This window comes from Carcharodon carcharias, chromosome 1 (assembly GCF_017639515.1).
Source record: "Carcharodon carcharias isolate sCarCar2 chromosome 1, sCarCar2.pri, whole genome shotgun sequence".
Classification (NCBI taxonomy): domain Eukaryota; kingdom Metazoa; phylum Chordata; class Chondrichthyes; order Lamniformes; family Lamnidae; genus Carcharodon; species Carcharodon carcharias.
This window is the reverse complement of record NC_054467.1, coordinates 174359267-174381589: the sequence shown is the minus strand read 5'-3', so window position 1 is coordinate 174381589 and position 22323 is coordinate 174359267. Positions and strand designations below refer to the sequence as shown.

At 43.7% G+C, this 22323-nt stretch overlaps 1 protein-coding gene across 6 annotated transcripts in view; it reads right to left on the bottom strand.

Annotated features, from left to right (window-relative positions):
* Nucleotides 1-22323, bottom strand: part of pde4d (phosphodiesterase 4D, cAMP-specific) — a 1628454-nt gene that overhangs the window by 291207 nt on the left and 1314924 nt on the right. The window contains exon 1 of one of the 6 annotated variants that reach the window (XM_041186395.1): nucleotides 14853-15479. The exons of the other annotated variants lie outside the window; for them this stretch is intronic. Within the exon in view, the coding sequence (XP_041042329.1) occupies nucleotides 14853-14920 (68 nt within the window). The 5' untranslated portion in view covers nucleotides 14921-15479. Of the gene's footprint in view, nucleotides 1-14852; nucleotides 15480-22323 lie in introns of those variants that run through there. 6 annotated transcript variants of the gene reach the window in all.

The window sequence follows — 22323 nt, the reverse complement described above, 5'->3', positions numbered from 1 at the left end:
CCTATGCAAGGTGGCTTGTGGTTGCAGCTGTGGACAGGTGAGTTTGAGCAGGTCAGAATGTTCCTGGAGTGCTGGCTCCCTAGTCTGTGCCATGGTTTGCGTGGAGCTAAGAAACAAGAAAAGTCAGAAAGGACTGTGTAGTAATTGAAGGTATAGTCTTCCCTACTGCCTATCAGGGGTCACGTGATTGTTCTTGGAGGGCTCCAACCAATGAGTCCTAAGCACAGGGTAATCTGTGGGTGGTGGGGGTGGGAGGGCGTGGTTTTCTAGTCAAGGACCTGGTTCAAGCATGTAGCTCCTGAAAAAAACTCTGTAATAAAACCATCTGTTTCAAGTGGAAATCTGCCCACTATGTCAATTAATTACATTTGGCGATGAGGGTAAAGTAGCTCCCGCACTGCACTTCACCTTGTGAATGTGAGTACATCAGATCTTAAGAGAAACAAGAAAAATATACTCACCAGTCATGCCACTCTTCGACAGAATTGATCCTTATGACGCAACTATGGAAGGCAGGAGCCAGTATGTACAGCGCCTTGGTTTTTATTTGGTGGCGAACAAAATTACCGCGGAGGAGAAGCAGAAAGCAATCCTTTTGAGTGTATGTGGTAGCAAGACATACAGTCTCATCCACACTCTCACTGCCATCAATGCACCCAATTCTAAGTCCTTTAATGAACTATTGACCTCGTAATACACATTTTCAGCCGAAGCAATCGTAACAATGCAGAGGTTTAAGTTTAACTCCAGGGTAAGGGCCGCGGGAGAGTCCATCACAACCTATATGGTGGAGTTGAAGCAGTTGACTGAGCACTGCAACTTGGGAGCCACACTCAATGATATGCTGCTGGACTGATTAGTTTGTGGAGTTCACAATGACGCCATTCAGTGCTGTTTACTCGCAGAAGTCAACATCGATTTGAAGCCTGCCCTGGAAATAGCACTAGCCATGGAAAGTGCTGCGAGAGATTCGCAGGCTGTACAAAATGTACAATGTGGCGCTGTTCTTCATGTGGGTGGGAACCTACTGCCGCGAAAACCAGAGACACAGCAGCCAAGTGAGTGGCAATCCCTGCTGCCATAAAAATGAAAAGGCCTAGTGGGAGCATTTCAGCAGCGACACCGAGGTTAATCTGTTATAGATGTGGGGGTAACCACATGCCAGACACCTGCAGGTTCAAGGAGGCAGAATGTCATTACTGCCATAAGAAAGGTCACATAATAAAGCAATGCAGGGTGAAATCGAGGCAAACCATAAGAAAGCAGATCAAAATGATTGAAGTGAATAACATAACAGAATGTAAAGCTGCCGATACCGATATTTATTCTCTGTACAATGTCACAGCAGTAAAAACCGAACCTATTACTGTCATAATCCAAGTGAATGGGAAGCCACTAATAATGGAGGTAGATATGGGATTCTCAACCACAGTGGTGAGAGAGCACACATTTAAATACCTAAATGAAAGAACCCAGCCACTGAATCTGGAATGAACAATGGCTCAATTGAAGACATACACTGGAGAATCCATACAGGTAAAGGGCATCACCACAGTACCTGTGTCCTATAGGCAACAGACAGCCCAGTTTCCAGCGATCAGAGTGACAGATGAAGGACCTAGTCTTCTGGGCCGAGACTGTAAACAAAAAATTAAGCTCAACTGATCTGAAATATTTCGCTCGAGAATGGGAGGAGTTCCTGAACTGCTAAGGAAATACAACAGTGTATTTTGTGATGAATTAGGAGAGTTAAAAGGTTTGCAAGCAAAAATATATGTGGATTCTCAGGTGACACTCCATTTCTTTAAAGCCAGGCGTGTGCCTTATGACCTAAAGTGGAAGGTGGATGCAGAATTGTGGATAAAAAAAACTAGACATCATCCAATCAGTCCAATTTTCAGTGCCCATAGTACCAATGGTGAAACCTGATGAAACTATATACATTTGTGGGAGCTATTAATTGACAGTTAAATGGTCTTAATAGGCCTTTGACAATTCAGCAGGTGCACAGCTCACTCGAGTGCGTGCCGCTGAACTGAAAGTCTGAATGACGCATCATGACGTCGGGACACACACTCGACATCACCACGCGTCATTTTACACCTCGGCGAGCGGGCCCCGCCCCCGTTGGCCGAACCAAAGATTCAGCCCAATATGTTTTTGGTCCAATGAAACAGAAAATGGGAGCAGGAGTAAATCATTCGGCCCTTCAAGTCTGCTCCACCATTCAATATGATCATGGCTGATCCTCTATCTCAACACCATACTCCCGATCTCTCCCTTAATGCCTTTAGAGTCCAGAAATCTATTTCCTTCTTAAGTATATTTAGTAACTTGGCCTCCACAGCCATCTGTGGTAGAGAATTCCATCGGTTCACCACCCTCTGAATGAAGAAGCTTCTCTTCATCTCAGTCCTAAATGACCTACCCTGTATCCTGAGATTGTGACCCTTGATCTAGACACCCCCAGCCAGAGGAAATATCGTCCCTGCTTCCAGTCTGTCCAGCCCTGTCAGAATTTTATACGTTTCAATGAGGCTGCAGTGACTGGGAAATGCCTGCCAAGGCACTGGCCGCTCCCTCCCAGGCGGGGCCAGCTGTCTCCATCGGCCAAAGGATGCCTGCCAAAGTCATCAAGGCCAACAAGGGCAGCAGAGTGAGCAGGCTGTCTCCAATGCCGGTGCCAGTGAGTGGGGAGCACCTAGACTTAGCACCCATAAGTGAAAATATAAAGCACCTTAATCACAACATGGCCTGATCATGGATGATATTTGTTTCCCCCACTTTTACATTCATTGTTTATTGGTGTAATGGATAATACCTGTCAATGTTAATTTGTAGAATGTTTGCCAGGCACCATTTCATTAAATGTGTTTTTGTACAACAAGCCTCTGGATACTTCATTTGTTCTGCAAGTCTAGGGTAAGCCATGATGTTATGATTGACTTGTTTCTCATTAAACTTTATTGCAATGGCACATAGTGTATGCTGTTGACCAAACAAATGGTCTTGTCAGGGATCGAGTATAGAGCCTGCAGTCCTGGCACGTGGTGGTGGTTCTTACTTGGTAGGCTAGCTGAAGGAGCATTGGATCAAAGCATCCAGGGTGTCCCTGCCTCCCTGGAGGTTGCCCATGTCAGCGTCCATACCCTCAGCGTTCTCCTGACCGTGCTCATTCTCGGACTCACTACTGTACTCATCATCTGTTGCCTGTGCAGCTGCATCAAGATCTTCTTCCTCCTCTGTGTCCCCTCTTTCCAGCGCCAAATTGTGGTAAGCCCAGCGTGCAACCACTATCAGTGACACACAATCTGGGGGGTATTGGAGTGTGCCCCCTGAATGGTCCAAGCATCAGAAACGCATCTTGAGAAGACCTAAGGGCTCTCTCTACCACTGGCCTTGTGGAGTGCTGGCTCCTTTTGTACCACTGCTCAGCCTCTGTTCTTGGGTGGTGGAGAAGTGCCATGAGCCACCTTCTGAGGGGATAGGCCTTGTTACCCAGCAGCCATCCATCCATCCGGGCTGGAACACTGAAAAGCCTTGGCACCTGGGTGTGTCTCAGGATGCAAGCATCAAGGGAGCTGCCTGGGTACCTTGCACAGACTTGTAGAATCAGCATCCTGTGGTCACAAACTAACTGCACGTTCATGGAGTGGAATCCCTTCCTGTTGATGAAGGCACCGGGCTCAACTGCTGGCACCTTGATGGCCACATGTGTACAGTCTATTGCATCCTGGATGTGGGAGAAGCCAGCAATCATGGCAAACCCTCTGGCTCGGGCTGCCTGGCTGGCCTTGTCCATGCGGTAGTGAATGAAAGTGAATGCGTGCCTGAACAGACCATCTGTCACCAGTTGACGCAACTGTGGACAGCTGACTGGGAGACTCCACAAAGATCCCCCACTGACCCCTGGAAAGAGCCGGAGGCATAGAAGTTGAGGGGCACTGTGACCTTCCACACCACTGGCCTGGGCTGTGCACCCACACAGCTGGGTCTGAACTCAGGGCTGATCCCCTGAAAGATGGAAGTCATTGTCTCCCTTGAGGGACAGAGTATCCTTTGTCACTGCACCTCAGACATATTGAGGTAGCTGCATTGCCATTTGTAAACCCTGGCAGCAGGATAGTGCTATGGTCCTTCCGTCTTGCATTTCCTTTTGGCCCTGTGCTTCTTGTGCCTGCGCCTGGCCTCCCACAGGTCGCTTCCCTGGAAGCTGAATAGGGACTCCTGGCCTCATCCCCCTTCTTGCCCTCCCTCCTCAGAGGAGGTGCCTCCAATGTACACCACAATCCCCATTCCCAGGGTAATAGAAGGCTTTCGAATACCTGGAAGGCCCCAAGTGGTATGAATCCACCCGGGGCTTGGAAAACAACACTGAATCCTGAACTGAAGCCTCTTATTTCTGTCAAAGCAGCTCTGAAGTGAAATGAAGATGTCCTGTTCACACAAGCAATCAGGAGCAAATTATATTCTAAACTACAAACTAGTACTCACTGACACCTCTTATCCTGCCCATGGATGAGGTTTTTGAAAATGTGGCTTACCCACCTGCCTGTGTGACAGTCTGAAAATCGCACGGGTTACGTAAACTCCAAGACAATTGGTGTCTCAAGGGCACCTGGCCACTTAATTAATGGCGGGCGCACCCCCATCTTCACCATGAGCCTGCCTAGTGAAATATCGTGAGAGTGCGTGTTAATGTCGGCACGCTCAGCCAACGTCAATACGCTTAATTTTTCACTCGAACATGTCGGGCGCGTGCCCACACACAAACCTAAAAATATGTTTTTGGTCCAATGAAACATAGAAACACAGAAAATAGGAGCAGGAGTAGGTCATTCAGCCCGTCGAGCCTGCTCTGCCATTCAATATAATCATGGCTGATATCTCAACACTGTACTCCCACGTTCTCCCCAAAACCCTTGACCTTTAGAGTCCAGAAATCTCTATTTCCTTCTTAAGTATATTCAGTGACTTGGCCTCCATAGCCTTCTGTGGTAGAGAATTCCATCGGTTCACCACCCTCTGAATGAAGAAGCTTCTCTTCATCCCAGTCCTAAATGACCTACCCTGTATCCTGAGATTGTGACCCTTGATCTAGACACCCCCAGCCAGAGGAAATATCATCCCTGCTTCCAGTCTGTCCAGCCCTGACAGAATTTTATACGTTTCAATGAGGTCTCCTCTCATTCTTCTAAACTGCAGTGAATACAGGCATAGCCAGCCCAATCTCTGCTCATACGACAATCCTGTCATCCCAGGAATCAGTCTGGTGAACCTTTGCTACACTCCCTCTATGGCAAGTATATCCTTTCTTAGGTAAAGAGACCAAAAATGCACACAATACTCTAGATGTGGTCTCACCAAGGCCCTGCATAGTTGCAGTAAGACGTCCTTGCTCCTGTTCTCAAGTCCTCTCGTAATGAAGGCCAACGTACCATTTGCCTTCTTAACTGCTTGCTGCACCTGCATGCTTGCTTTCACTGATTGGTATACAAGGACATCCAAGTCCCTTTGTCCATTAACATTTCCCAATTTATCACCATTTATATAATATTCTGCCATTCTGTTTTTCCTATCAAAGTAGATAACTTCACACCTATCTACATTATACTGTATTTGCCATGTATTTGCCCACTCACTCAACCTGCCTAAATCGCCTTGAAGCCTCTGAACAGCCACCTCATCTCTCACATTTGCACCAAGTTTTGTGTTGTCAGCAAACTTGGAAATATTACATTTGGTTCCCTCATCCAAATCATTGATATATATTGTGAATAGCTGGGGCCCAAGCACTGATCCCTGCGGTACCCCACCAGTGACTTCCTGCAAATCAACAAAAGACCCATTTATTCCTACTCTCTGCTTTCTGTCTGCTAACCATGTTGTTTAATTTTGCACACTAACCTCTTAGGTGGGACTTTACCAAAAGCTTTCCGAAAATCCAAATACACCACATCCATTGGTTCTCCCTTATCTATTCTGCTAGTTATGTCCTCAAAAAGCTCCAGTAGGCTTGTCAAATTTAATTTACCTCTCATAAATCCATGTTGACTTTGTCTAATCCTATTAATATTTTCTAAGTGTCCTGTTATCACATCCTTTATAATAGACTCTACCATTTTCCCTGCTACTGATGTTAGGCTAACAGGTTTGTAATTTGTTGTTTTCTCCCTCCCTTCTTTTTTAAATAGTGGGGTTACATTTGCCACCCTCCAACCTATGGGACTGTTCCAAAATTTATAGAATTTTGGAAGATGACAACGGACACATTCACTATTTCCATTGCCACCTCCTTTAGCACCCTGGGATGTAGATTATCAGACCCTGGGGATTTATCAGCCATCAGTCCCATTAATTTCTCCAGCTCTATTGCTTTAGTGATACTAATTTCCTTCAATTCCTCCTCCTCATTAGACCCTTGATTCCCTAGGGCAGGTTTTTCCGGCCAGCGAATGGGGGCAGGGCCCGCTCGCCAACGCATCAAATGACATGGGGATATATTGGGCCTGCATCCTGATGCCATCCCGTGTCATTTAAATTTTCAGTTCGGCGGTTGCGCAGCTGAATCGGCTGCCTGCCTGCCAAACTATCAATGACCTACTAAGGCCATTAGAAAATGAATTAACCTGATTGATGGACCTGTCTATCCAACCTTAGGGTTGGCAGGCAGGCCGGGAGCCCAGGCGGGCCTTGGAAAAAGCATGAAACCTCATCCACGGGCGGGATGAGGTTTCATGGGGGCTTTTAAAAGTTTATCAAATGTTTAAATAAAAATTAAGGACATGTCGCAACTCAGTGTCACATGAGGGGACTCAGGGAAATTTTTTAATTACATTTCTGTCAACTTTTGAATCGGAGCCAATCTCCCTCTGGCAGCGCTTTGCCTCAGGGAGATCTGTGCGCTCTTTCACGCACATGCCCCCAGCTGAGGGAGCCCCCCCTCCGCTCGCGCAGGGAGCACATAACACTTCCTGGCGGACGTCAAGCTGGGCGGGCCTTAATTGGCCTGCCCATGTAAAATGGCGGTGCCTCCCCCAGTCGGAGGCGTTAATCGGAAGGCTGGCTACCAGCGCACGCTCCCACACTTGCCCGCTGACAGGGGAACAATGATCCCCCTAGTGTTTCTGGGAAGTTATTTGTGTCTTCCTCCGTGAAGGCAGATCTAAAGTAGTTGTTTAATTGCTCTGCTGTTTCTTTGTTCTCTATTAAAAAATTCTCCTGTATCAGACTGTAAGGGACCTACACTTGTCTTCATTAACGTTAATAAAGAGAAAGCAATGGAAAAGTTAACGGGACTAAACATCTGCAAATATCATGCACAGGACAGGCTGCATTGGAGGCTTTTGTACCTAAAAATATTGGGGATGCATTGGATCTTCCAGAATTCCCTTGATTTTGGAATGATTCCTGTGATTAGAAGATAGAAAACATTATTCCACTATTCAATAAAGGAGCGAGAGGGAAAACAGGGAACTTTTTTTATTCATTCATGGGATGTGGGCATCATTCGCTGGGCCAGCATTTATTGCCCTCCCTACTTGCCCTTGAGAAGGCAGTGGTGAGCTGCCTTCTTGAACCACTACAGTCCCTGTGGTGTAGGTGCACCCACAGTGTTGTTAAGAAGGGAGTTCCAGGATTTTGAACCAGCAACAGTGAAGGAACGGCGATATAGTTTCAAGTCAGGATGGTGAGTGGCTTAGAGGGTAGCTTCCAGGTGGTGGTGTTCCCATGTGTCTACTGCCATTGTCCTTCTAGATGGTAGCGGTTGTGGGTTTGGAAGGTGCTATTTAAGGAAGCTTGGTGAGTTCCTGCAGTGCAGCTTGTAGATGGTACATACTGCTGCCACTGTGTGTCAGTGGTGGAGGGAATGAATGTTTGTGGCTGGGGTGTCAATGAAGCGGGTTGCTTGTCCTGGATGGTGTCAAGCTTCTTGAGTATTGCTGGAGTTGCTCTCATCCAGGCAAATGGAGAGTATTCCATCACACTCCTGACTTGTGCCTTGTAGATGGTGGACTGACTTTGGGGAGTCAGGAGGTGAGTTACTCACCACAGGATTCCTAGCCTCTAACCTGCTCTTGTAGCCACACTATTTATGTGGTTAGTCCAGTTCAAGGTTCAGTGATGGTATGGCCATTGAATGTCAAGGGGCAATGATTAGATTCTTTCTTGTTGGAGATGGTCATTGCCTGGCACTTGTGTGGAGCGAATGTCACTTGCCACTTGTCAGCCCAAGCCTGGAAAATATCCAGGTCTTGCTGCATTTGGACATGGACTGCTTCAGTATCTGAGAAGTCATGAATGGTGCTGAATATTATGCAATCATCAGCGAATATCCCCACTTCTGACCTTATGATGGAAGGAAGGTCATTAATGAAGCAGCTGAAGATGGTTGGGCTGAGGACATGACTCCGAGATAGCAATGTTGATGACCCCTCCATCACTTTACTGATGAATGAGAGTAGACTGATGGGGCGGTAATTGGTCACGTTGGATTTGTCCTGGTTTTTGTGTACAGGACATACCTGAACAATTTTGCACATTGCCAGGTAGCTGCCAGTGTCATAGCTGTAGTGGAACAATTTGGCTAGGGGTGCAGCAGGTTCTGGAGCACAAGTCTTCAGTACTATTGCTGGAATAGTGTCAGGGCCCATAGACTTTTCAGTATCCAATACCTTCAGCAGTTTCTTGGTCTTATGTGGAGTGAATCGAATTGGCTGAAGACATCTGTGCTACTGGGGGCCTCTAGATGCAGCCAAGATGGATCATCCACTCAGCACTTCTAGCTAAAGATTGTTGCAAATGCTTCAGTCTTCTCTTTCGTACTGATGTGCTGGTCTCCCTATCATTGAGGATAGGGATATTTGTGGAGCCCCCTCCTCCAGTGAGTTGCCTAACTGTCCACCACCATTCATGGCTGGATGTGGGAGGACTGCAGAGCTTAGATCTGATCAGTTGGTTGTGGAATTGCTTAGCTCTGTCTATCACTTGCTGCTTATGCTGTTTGGCATGCAAGTAGTCCTGTGTTGTAGCTTCAACAGGTTGACACCTCATTTTTAGGTATGTTGGTTCTGCTCCTTGCATGACCTCCTGCACTCTTCATTGAACCAAGGTTGATCCCCTGGGTTTGGTGGTAATGGTACAGTGGGGGATATGCCGGGTCATGAGGTTACAGGCTGCGGTTGAATACAATTCTGCTGTCGCTGATGGCCCACAGTGCCTCATTGTTGCACAGTCTTGAGTTGCTAGATTTGTTCAAAACCTATTCCATTTATCACGGTAGTGGTGCCACACAACACAATGGAGGGTATCCTCAATGTAAAAACGGGTCTTCGTCTCCACAATGACTGTGCGGTGGTCACTCCTACCAATACTGCCATGGACAAATGCATCTGCGACAGGTAGATTGGTGAGGATGAGATCAAGTATGATTTTCCCTCTTGTTGAATCCCTCACCACCTGCCACTGACCCAGTCTAGCAGATGTGTCTTTTAAGACTCAGCCAGCTACATCTGTAGTTGTACCGTGGCTACCGAGCCACACTTGGTGATGAACATTGAAGACCCCACCTAGAGTATATTCTGCGCCCTTGCCACCTTCAGTGCTTCCACCAAATAGGGCTCAACATGGAGGAGTACTGATTCATCAGCTGAGGTACAGGTGGTACTTGGTAATCAGCAAGAGGTTTCCTTGCCCGTGTTTGACCTAATGCCATGAGACTTCTTGGGGTCTGGGTTCGATGTTGAGGACTCCCAGGACGACATCCTCCCATTTGTATATCACTGTGCCACCACTTCTGCTGGGACTGTCCCACCCGTGGGACAGGACATACCTGTGTTGATGGTGGTGTCTGTGACATTATCTGTAAGGTATGGTTTTGTGAGTATGACGATGGGCTTGACTAGTCTGTGTGATAGCTCTCACTATTTTGGCTCAAGCCCCCAGATGTTAGTAAGGAAGACTTTGCAGGGTTGACAGGGCTGAGATTGCCGTTGTCATTTCCAGTGTCTAGGTCAATGACAGGTGAATCGTAATTTAGCATTCCTTTTAGGCTTTTTGATACAACTGAGTGGTTTGCTAAGCCATTTCAGACAGCATTTAAGTGTCAACCACATTACTGTGAATCTGGAGTCACATGCAGGCAAGTCCAGGTAAGGACAGCACACAAAGGATATCAGTGAACCAGATGAGTTTTAATGACAATCGACAATGATTTCATGGTCATCATTAGGCTTGACTATGAATTCAAATGTCACCATCTGCTGTGGTGGGATTCAAACCAGGTCCCCAGAGCATTACCCTGGGTCTTTGATTACTATTCCAGTGACAATACCACTGCCACCTCCCTCAGGCCTATTAGCCTGACACTAGTAGAAGGGAAAATGAGTATTAGAACCTATTAGGTATATGGTAACAAGGCACTTAGAGAATTATAAAATTATGGGGCAGGGTCAACACAGATTTATGAAAGGGAAATCATACCTGACAGGAAACAGAGGGCGCAAATAAACAGAATATTTTCAGGTTGATAGGTTCTCGCCAGTGGGATACACAAGGATCAGAGCTACTCTGGTCAGATGCACAAAATTGAAAAGGTGCATCATTTTTAGCATTCAGCTCAGTGATCACAAACATGCAAATAACTAACAATGAAAAAAAAACGTGCAAAAATGTTGAAGAATGCAACTCATTTTGATACCTTAGCATGACTTAGTGGAAACAGGCTTGTAGGCAACTCAGGAAGTTTTGAGTTCAAGTTCTGTTCAATGCATTACTGAGGGTGTGCTGCAGTTGCTACCTTAAATGAGATTTTGAATCAAGGACCCAACCAAAATCATATGAAAGACACTGTTTGAAGAAGAGCAAATAATTCTCCTCATGCCCTGGTCAACAATGTCCCCTCAAACAACACCACTTAAAACTATTCATTCATTTTATTGTTCTTTGTGGGACTTTGTCATTTCAAAGTGAATCCTCTATTTCTCTATACAACAGTAAGTACATGACAAAGTAATTCATTGTAGTTTAGGATGTTACATGACACATAGGAAATTAGTTCACAAGATTGGAAGGCAGAGCATCATTTCTGAAATGATCCAAAAACTGGACTGAAGTAAAGGGTCAGGTTTTGTTTATGCAAAGTTCAGAGATTGAGAAAAGATGATAAATAGTGGGAAAATATGTAAGCTAAATGGTTTTATTCTACAGGATACAAGGGCGATGGATTTAAGAATACCAGTGGATACATCACTGAAGCCCCTCAGCACAGTGTGTCACAGCCCTCAAGGCAGCAAGTAGATTATTGGACTGTTTGCACAAAGAACACAAATCTCAGGAAGGACTGAGTTTGTACAAAGTTTGATCTTAGCTGGAGTATGGTGTAAAATGCTGATCACCGTACTATGAGAAGGATGCCCAGACATAAAATTTAATGCAATAAAATTTAAAGCTGATACTGAGCACTTGAGTTCTTCAGTGAAGTTGCAGAAGCTGGGAATGTTTCACTGGAGAAATATCATGAGTGAATTCATTGAGGTATAGACAATCTTAAAGGTTGCACACAAGTTGAACATCAATGTGCTCAATACATTCACAGATTCTACAAGAGGACATGCATGAAACTCAGAAGATAGAGGATGAATTAACATAGGTTTAGATTGAATTAGACTTAACTACCTTATGAAGAGGGTGCTGCATAAATGAAATGGAAAGGACTGTATAATCCCCATCCTCCTACTTGCTATTGTAGCCACAGTATTTATATGGCTGGTCCAGTTGTCAATGGTAATCCCCAGGATGTTGATAGTGATGGATTCAGCAATGACAATGCCACTGAATGTCAAGAGGAAGTGGTTAGGTTCTCTTTTGTTAGTGATGGTCATTGTCTGACACTTGTGTGGCGCAAGTGTAACTTGCCAGTTATCAGTCAAAGCCTGAATCTAGATCTTGCTGCATCGAGCACAGACGGTTTCAGCATCTGAGGAGTTATGAATGGCACTGAACACTGCAATCAATCTCAACATCCCCACCTCTGACCTTATGCTGGAGAAAAGATTTTTATGAGGTAGCTGAAGGTGGTTGGGCCATGGACACTACCTTCAGGAACTCCTGCAACAATATCCTGGGGCTGAGATGACTTGCATCCAACAACCGCACTCGTCTTTCTTTGGGCTAGGTATGATTCCAACCAGTGGAGAGTTTCACCCTGATTGACATTGCCTTTAATTTTGCTAGTGCTCTTTAATGTCACACTCAGTCAAATGCTGACTTGAGGTCAAGGGTAGTCACTCTTACCTCACCTCTTGGACCAAAGCTCTAATGAGGTCTGGAACTGAGATGCCCTGAAGGAACTCAAACTGAGCAGTGATCATCTTATTGGCGAGTAAGCCCTGTGAATGACAACTTCCTTCATTTTTCTGATGATTAATAGTAGATTAATGGGGTGGTAATTGGCCAGATTAGATACGTCCTGCTTTTGGTGGACAAGGATATCTGGGGTAATTTTCAACATTGCTGGGTAGATGCTGGTGTTTTATCTGTACCATACACATATACAAACATACGAACTAGGTGCAGGAGCAGGCCACTCATGCCTTCAAGCTTGTTCCGCCATCCAATAATATCATGGCTGATCTGACTGTAACCTCCCACCTACCCCTGACAACCTTTCACCACCTTGTTAAACAATAATCTGTCTAGATCTGCCTTAAAAATATTCAAAGGCCCTGCCTACGCTGCCTTTTGAGGAAAAAAGTTCTAAAGACTCATGAGCCTCTGAGGGAAAGAATTTCTCCTCATCTCTGTCCTAAACAAGCGACCCCTTATTTTTAAAGTTCTAGATTCACCCACAAGCGTCACATTCACCCTGTCAAGACCCCTCAAAATCTTAAAGGTTTCGATCAAGTTACCTCTTGCTCTTCTAAACTCCAGTGGATACAAGCCTAACCTGTCCAACCTTTCTTCATAAGACAATTTGCCCATTCTTGGTACTAATCTAGTAAACCTTCTCTGAGCAGCTTCTAATGCAGTTACATCTTTCCTTAAATAAAGAGACCAATACTGTACACAATATTCCAGATGTGGTCTCACCAATGCCCTGAATAACTGAAGAATAATCTTGCTACTTTTGTATTCAATTCCCCTTGCAATAATGATAACATTCTATTAGCCTTCCCAATTACCTACTGCATCTGCACACTAGCCTTGTGATTCATGCACAATAACACCAAGATCCCTGTGAATCTCAGAGCTCTGCAATCTCTCACCACCTAGATAATATGCTTCTTTTTTATTCTTCCTGCCAAAATGGACAATTTCACATTTGCCCACATTATACTCCATTTGTCAGATATTTGCTCACTCACTTAACCTATCTACGTCACTTTGTAGCCTCCTTACGTCCTCTTCACAGCTTACTTTTCTACAATAGCTTGGCTACAGCGCAATTAGTTCTGAAGCACAAACCTTGAGCACAACAGCTGGGATATTGTCCGGGTCTTTGCTGCACAAAGTGCCTTCAGCCATTTCTTTATGTCATGTGGAATAAGCTGAACTGGCAGAAGCTGGCATCTGTGATGCTGGGGACGTCATCAGGAGGTCGAGATGGACCATCCAATCAGCACTTCTGACTGAGGATAGTTCAAATGCTTCAACCTTGTCTTTTGCGTCATATTTCATCAGTATTATCAGCAGCAACACTCATATTTTGGGAAAAAAACTGTTATTTAGTGCTATTAAAAAATTCTGTCCTTTTGCAAATTTACCTCTGCAGCCCTGAAATATGTGCTGGGTGTTTCTTTAATGATTATTGTGTTGATTTTTAAAATTCATTTTAAGGGATGCGAGCATTGCTGGCTAGGCTAGCATTTATTGCCCATCCCTAATTGCCCTTGAGAAGTTAATGCCACAAAATACAACATACAACATGTGAAAATAGCAATACAGCAACATATTAAATCATCCTAACTACCAATAACTACAACACCTATCAAAATCACGTAATTATTATATAACTAAGACAACATAAAAAAAATCATAACTAGCAACATTTCCAGAGTTCCCAGTGAATTTCCAGAAACATGCCAACTGGAGAAGACATCCATTAAACCGAAATTAATGGACTCCAATTCTGCTATAAAAAGAGCTCCGAATGTCAAGAAATCAAACCTGACCCAATTAGGAAGATGAATGATCACTGACACATTACTACGTAAACAAACACGATGTTGCTGCCTAACGCTCCAAACATATCGCATGGACTAGACGGAATATTTTAAATAATCTAAAACGTATTTTTTCCCTTCTGCAATAAGTTTTCCTTCGATGTTCTTTAGTTGAATTTGTTTTTGATATAATAAGTATTACACAAGGATTTTTTTTCAACTCTGCAATATTTTAACATTTTACTTAACAAAAAGCAGCTGCATTTATCGGAAGGCAAGCCGACATGGAAATAGGACACTTGCAGCTTCATCCAACTAAAACACGGACTGTCAATTAAATGTTTGACACGGTTGTCCTTCCTGGTTTATCATGACTGGTTTAGAGGGATTTGCTATGCCCTGAAAAGAAGCTATGGACAGAAGTGGTGTTTGGGGTGGTTGTTGGTGGTGGTGGGGAGGGGGAGGAAAGGTGGTGGTGTTGCAGTAGCAAGAGATTCACGAACTTCTCCACAAAACTGGTGCGTCTTAAAGCACTGGCGAAGATTCAATGAAGTGAACGAGGTGAAGTTGGTTTAAAGCCGGGATACACGTCAGCTTTTCATGACAGCAAAAAAGAAAGCCAGGAAATACAAAAAGGGGTGGAACGAGCTTTGAGGTAAATAGCCGGTGTTAGTGGAAAGGAGACTTTACCCAGGGCAATCGGAGGTCTTTAAGGAGCTTGTAGATCGCGACCGCGGTTTCATGATGATGTGGCTCATGGTGATCCCGCCAGAATCCAGGCTCGCTGTCCTCCCCTCGCAACTCTTTAGGTTTGATTTCCTTGTCTTGAACACGTCTCGGAAAGATGGCTCTGACCTCTCTCTGAGCTGTTTCTTCACCCAACGCCGAATTACTCAAGCATCAACTGTTAGGAAGTGACAGCTCTGCCCTTGACTGCCCGGGGACAGCCACTGTTTGCTCGCCTCTATTCTCCAGCACTGCAGCCCGGCTGGGATGACTTTTTCCCAGAAAGAGAGAGAGACGAAAGTGGGGAGCTGCCTGCCTCTCCCGACCGATGGGAGAAGCGCACATGTCCCGGGACACCTCCGCCTTTGCATCGGGGACGGTCCAAGTGAAATGCGCTCCGGCTGTCTGATCAAGACAAGGGATCACATCCCCACTCTGCCAGACTCGATGTTCAAAGAAGTAGCTGAAGATAAAATGAAGCAATGTGCTGCTGGACTCTTCTGATTCCCGCTTCTTTTCACCTTCTGGATGATAACTCCAGGCGATGCAAACTTGAGCAGAGAGCGATCTGCTCAGCCTGACACTCTTCTAATGCCCCCACCCCTTGACGTAAACAGCAGAGGAGCAGCAACAGCTTTTACACAACAGGGAGGGGAGCCTGCCTGGGCTTTGCAACTGATACCAGCGTTTGGGGGAACGCTGGCAGTTCATTAGCTCAAATCAAGTGCCGCTGGAATGAGTCGGTCATTCTTCGCGATATTTGGGATTAATTCCGTTGCTCAAGACAGTGGCGGGAACGTGTTTCTTTCCCTCACGATGATATCAAGCGTTTGGGTTATTTTGTTAGCTGAATAATCAAATAGCAGAGGTTTACTACCTAAAGCTATCCGAGACTATCTGCATCATAATCCAACATTAAACTTTCTTTTTTCACGGGACAACATCGACTAGGCAATCAGAATCATCACCATGGCCACAATACACGCAAATATGGACGTCAGAAATCGTGTTGTTCCATTTCGAGTCAGCTGGTATCTTCTGTTTTACCTCAGCTTGACCGCAGATTATTATTACCACCCTTCCCACCCCCCGACCCCATTTGCCTCATCTCAGCCTTTCAGTTTATATCTTTATTCCTTCCATGTACTTGTCTACTATTATATGAAGTAGGGAGGAAACAGATATTAAAAAGTATAGAAGGGAAAGAATTGTCAGATACAAGAAAAGTTCTATACAACTATTTGCATTTATACTGCACTAGCAGCCTACAGTTGTTTCTGAAAAAAGAGAGAAGTGAGCAGAATTAAAGTATGAATATATTCAGCTAAAGAAGTCTAATTAGATTCCCGGTGCAGGGGTTGGTCCATATCCATGCTACCCTTTTAAAGTATACAACTGAGGTTTTCCTTGCCCATGCGAGGAAAGTGGCCATGTCATCTTGATTATCGACATCACTTAACCTACCATCCGAATGGCTCTCTATCCACAAATCTGGCCACTCAACCAATTTTTAAATATCAGTTTCCTCCAAGTGCACTTGTTTGGATGAAGGAGTCTCTCAACATTGTGACCAACTTTTCAGGTGCAGCAGTTAACAAAATATGTTTTTGATTGGTTGCAATTGCAATGTTTGAGTATTTCTTTTTAAATTGTCCCCACTGAGATCCACTTTTGTTTATTTTAGTGCATTTTATGACATTAAATTATAATTGCAGATTCTTAAGCATGCTTTGCCTGATGTGCATGACTGCTGGTTAAAAACATTGAAACTTAAATTTTAAGGCTCAAAGAAGAAATATACTCACCATTTCCCATTAACATTGCTTTATGTCCATTTTAAATCTGGGTGTATTCTAATAAGATTGAGTGGATACTTGGACGCAACTTGATATTAGCAAAATGAGGGAAACATTATTGAGTTTAACCTACATCCCGGTGCATTTATCCTTCAATTAGTATTTTAAAAAACAGATTATCCAGTCAGATAACTACATTACTGTTTGTGGGAATTTGCTGTGTGCAACCTGGCTGCTGTTTCCTACATACAACCGTGATGGCATTTCAAAACTTCATTGGCTGTAAAGCATTTTGGTAAATCTCAAGCTATGATAGGGACTATTTAAATTAAGTCTTTCTTTTCTCTTTCAGTCAGATCATGGTTGGTTTGTACCTCAACTCCATTAGCCTGCCTCTGATCTGTATGGCATGATAGCCAAATCTACCAAAAAATATATCAGTTTCAGCTGGTCTCACCCTTAAATGGCCCAATTCTGATTGAAAGTTGTGATTCCTTGTTCTGGATTCCCCCGCTGGAGGAAATAGTGGGCCCTAAAACTCATTAGCACCCCAAACTGGGCACAATTCCAGGACAAGCAGCAATGGCGCACCGGAACAGAGTCCTGAGCATCAAACTAAAATTGCCCTCCAAATTCATGTAAGCCAGTCAGTCAGTGCAAAGGCCTATAGGTAATTCTGAGAAGGGAGGGATGTGGTGGATGGCAGACAGGAGGCGGCCCAGCTGCAGCTCCCAGTTGTTTGGTAGAGCCATGAAGAACACTCCTGCCCCTTCCAACTCCACAGAACACCAAAATTACTTTAGCTTTAGGGGTTTTTTTGAGCAATCTCCAGTGACTTCCATGAGGACTGCTGGTAAGCAAAATCCAGAAACAATAGTGGGATCTTGCACATCACAAGCTCTGAATGATCTAAACACAGTAGACAGGATCTGAAACAGGTGCAGAAGCTCATTTCAGTATCAAAATGAGCTAATTTCAGTCAACTAAAAGGCTGCCTGAAAAGGCCCTGATCAATGTAGCCGTAGACTGAATGTATGTGCAGGTTGGACTCAGGCATCTGCCCTGCTAAATTAATTATTGTCGCATTTAATGCCAGCAGAATTAGCCCTCAGTTTCTCTATCAAATCCCGTTATCATTTTAAAAACCTCTGTTAGATTATCTCTCAATCCTTTAAATTCAAAGGCAGACAAGCTCAGTGTATGCATCCTGTCCTGATCATTTATTCCTTTTAAACTGGTAGCACTCTGGTGAATCTGCACTGTATTTCCACTCAGAGAGAAGATATCTTTCTTCATGTGTGATGTACATAGCTGAATGCAGTATTTCAGATGGAGGAACCTATACTAAAACAATGACTGGTCGCTGCTTCAGTTACTAACTCTGCTGGTGCATTCCACAGCTTTACAATCCTTTGTGTAGAAAGGATTTCTCCTATCCCCTGGCCTAAATCTCTTGCATTTAATCATATTTCTATGCCCTTTTGATCGCTGGAAATAGTCCGTTTCTATCTACCTCTGTCCTAACCCTTTATTACTTTTAAACATTTCTACCAAATCATGCCTTAATCTCTCAAATTTTCAAGTTTTTCTTTGTATTTATATTTCCTTATACTAGGTAGCATTCTAGTAAATATGTACTGTAGTTTTCCAATTGCCTCAACACCCTCCCTTATAGCATGGAGCCCAAAACATTACACGTTGCTTCAGTTGTGGTGTTACTAAAGTTTTATACAGATTGATTACAACATCTTGACTTTTAGGTTCTACTCCTCTTCCAATAAAATTCTGTAATCCATAAGCTTCTTTTTTAGTGGCTCTATCCACTTGACGTGCTGCTTTTAATGTCTTATTTGCCTGAAACCCTAAATCCCCCACTCTTCCACATCAGCCTGTTTAAAAAGAAACAGACTGAATTAAAGATACACCACAGCACATTTACTTAAATTGAAATCCAGCAACTAGTTTTTGCCCATTCCATCATCTTATCAATGTAACTATTTACTATGCCTCCTATTTCTTACTGTCTGAAAATTTGAACACCACTCCCTGTAGTCCTATATCCAAATCATTGACGTACACAATGAACAGAAGCAGTCCCAGAAGACTTCTGTGGGACATCACTACCCACCTGCACCCACTCCAAGAAACTTCACTTAGCATTCACTCCACCTTCTAACTCCTTATCTCTTAGTGTTCTTCAGTAACCTCATGTGTTACTGTTGAAGACTTCGTAATTTTGAACTCTCTTCTCAAAATATATGTTTATCTACAGTCCTGAGTGCTAATTGCTTTTTCCATCCCAGCTAACTCACTCTTCATTGTTCTAAAACCTACCTATTCCAATCTGGTGCCCTTGCTTTTCATTTCTATTTGGAACTTAAGCTTCACCAAAGAAACATTTTATTTTCTCCTCCATGCCATCCCCTCCACAATGTGCTTCCCACCTCACACCCCAACCACTTGCAACTAACTAACTTCTGAATTATTCACATTGGCTGGGATTTTGTCAACACTATTATTCCCAAAGTCATATCCAGAATGTGTGCCACTTCTGCTTTCTCTCTTTTTGCCGTTTCCCATGCAATTATAATTAAAATGTTAAGTGCCAGCAGCGTGCATGCAAAACACATTCGATTTAGTGGCTGGGGAAACTTTTCATTGGTGAAACCTGCTGTCAGCTGACAATGCTGCATCTACAGGCAGCTTATTAAAGAGTCTCCTGGTCAAACAGGGAGTCTTTGCATCAAGGCCACAACTTTCCAGCCCAACTACATTTCCTTTAACTTAAAACTTGAGAGTGCAAAGGTGGCTCAGGTGATTTTCAAAATTAAATTTCACTTGTAACTATTTCACATTTCATTGCTTTCACTTTAGTCATGTGTGCATCATCGTTATTTGTTGGGACTATCTTAGTTAGAGAGCTAAATGTCCTGCACACCTCATGGTTGGCACACATTGATGGTTACAAGCAAGTTCAGGACTTTAGTCTATTGTGGAAGAAACAATGTTGTGTTTTTCTGTTCACCCTTTATTGAATGTTCACGTTAGTGTCCAGTGTTGTACTCGCCACTCTGGAACATGGCTGAACTTGCAGGCTCAGCTGGCTTCCGTTCTATACATTGTGAAGGACACTGGCCAGAATTTTACAGCCTCTTCTACCGGCGGGATCTTCCAGTCCTGCCAAAGGCTACAGACTTTTGAATGACCTCATTTTCTGGCCCTGTCCCTGTCATGAAGGGTCTGGAAAATTCCACCCATTGCCTGAGAGTAATCTCAGTGTGGGTAATTGAAATGTTGTAGGTGAACTCATAGCCCTGTAAGGACTCTGCCAGCCAACACCCTGAGATGACACACATTTGGACATTACTGACACTGCTCTTCAGGCCCCTCATTTTCTTACCCGACTGACTGTCCCTACCAACCTCCCTCCCTCACCTGCACCCAGGACACCAGGCCCTTCCCACCTCACACCTTCTTGCCCACGCTCTGCCCTTCCCCTGGATCCTTTTCCACTCCTCCTTGCCCCCTATCCCACTCCATAACTCCCCTCACCACAGAAACTCCGTTGCTGGTCCCGAGCCTCCAGGCAAGCTGCTATTCTCCTGCTCCCCGCCCTCGCGCTGTAGAGTTAAACAAGGAAAACTGGTGACCTTACACACAACTGGATGAAGCCGACTGGTGCACGTTTAAACAATTCTGAACCGGGTGACATGGGGATCTCATGTACCACTGACATTATCTTGAAAGTAGGACTTTATTGAAAACTGTTTCATGTTAACGAGTATTCATGGCATGCAAATGTATTGCAAGTATAAACCCACCAACACAATGCTCAACATGCTGCAAACATGTCACTGAGTTTATCTCTGCATCCTCATCCACTGACGGGAAATTGAAATTTTGACTCTCACCCAATTGATTCATCCCCAATACAATGTTTCTTGCCCTTGTAGGTGCCATAAAATCCCCCTCATGACTAACACCATTGGACATCTCCATACATAGAATAGAACTTATAATGAGAATAAAGGAAAATCGAGGGAGTGGATAAAGGGGAATCGAGAAGGTGAATAAAGGGGAGTTGTGCATTGAATAAAGGGGTATCGAGAGGGTGAGTAAAGGGGAATCAAGCAGTGAATGAAGGGGAATTGAGCAGTGAATATAAGAGAATTGAGCAGTGAATATAGGGGAATTGAGCAGTGAATATAGTGGAATTCAGAAGGTGAATAAAGGGGAATTGAGTAGGTGCAGAAAGGTCCACCAATCCACATGTTCCAATGTTTAATTTAATTCCCTAATGATTTCATCACCAACATTAAAATAATTTGTTAATTTATCTTTTTCCATTTTTACAATTAGTAAAACTACAAGGAGCGATCCTGTTCTTGCATCCTCCTCATCATTTAGATAGAAAGCAGGAGAACTACCAATCTGCTGACCCTATTCCTAGTTGCTTCCTGTTGACTCCCTGATGATACATGAACCCCATTGGTACTCCATCATGGTCATTCTAGAAGCCCTGACGAACAGCTGCAATACAGGCTCAGTACCCTTTAAAAAGTTTAATTTAATTTAAAAACACTGCAATTTTCAAGTTACAATCTTCTACTGGTAAAGAGGGGATTTTTTATTAGAATAATAAAATAAATACATCAACTAGCCATGCTAAGAACAGCTTAGATTCTTTAAACCTTAAATTTTATTCCTCCTGCTTTAAGCTGGCAATTCTGTTCAGTCTTATATTTATTAACCGACTTATTTACCACCGTGCAGATTTTGTGGTCAACGAATGAATAGATCATGTCAATAACTTAATTTTGTAGTTGAATTTTTATATTGCTATGCAGTGGGATATTTGTATTATTTATTTTCTGAGGAAACATTCTCAGGGTTAGTGGCCAGTTCACTTCTTGCTCTCACAATATGCCTAAACCCAGCATAGCGCGTGGGGTAGAAATTCAACTTGGATAATAGCTTCAGCTGCCTGTTCCACATTCCATCAGATATTCAACTCCATTGAAGTCAATGGAATTGAATATCAGACAAGGTCAATAACTGGTGGCTGCTGTGATACTGATCATTTGCACTAGCTGATGAATTTCTACCCATGAACTGTACCAATAAACGGCTTCAATTCCTAAATAAAACAAAAATTCAAAGAATTCTTTGCCTTCTATAACAGGGCAGAATATGCATTCTATTCTGATTAACAGGGCAGAAAACAAAAAGTTCCCTCTGGCACAGTTATGCTAATTATTCCCTAGAGTCAGCAAGTTGACATTGCTCGGCCTAATTTAAAATCCACAAAAATGTTGATCCATGCTCCTTCCTCCCTGGAAATTATTAGTTCCGTCTCCTGTTCTTGATGTTTTGTTTTGTGAATAGTTTAGGAATTAGGAGGATCTAAAGAACAATATAAGGGATATATATTTGTACATAAAGAACTCATCCTATTTAGTTGTTATAAAATATCTCCAATCGAACACGCTTGTTTTTCATCCACTTTCTTCACAGGGACAAGGTAATTACATGTTTCCAAACACCGCCCTCACACCTTCATCTCCCTCCCAGAATGATGATAGGGTCCCCCTTGTCCTCACTTATCACCCCACCAACCTCCGCGTTCAAAGGGTCATCCT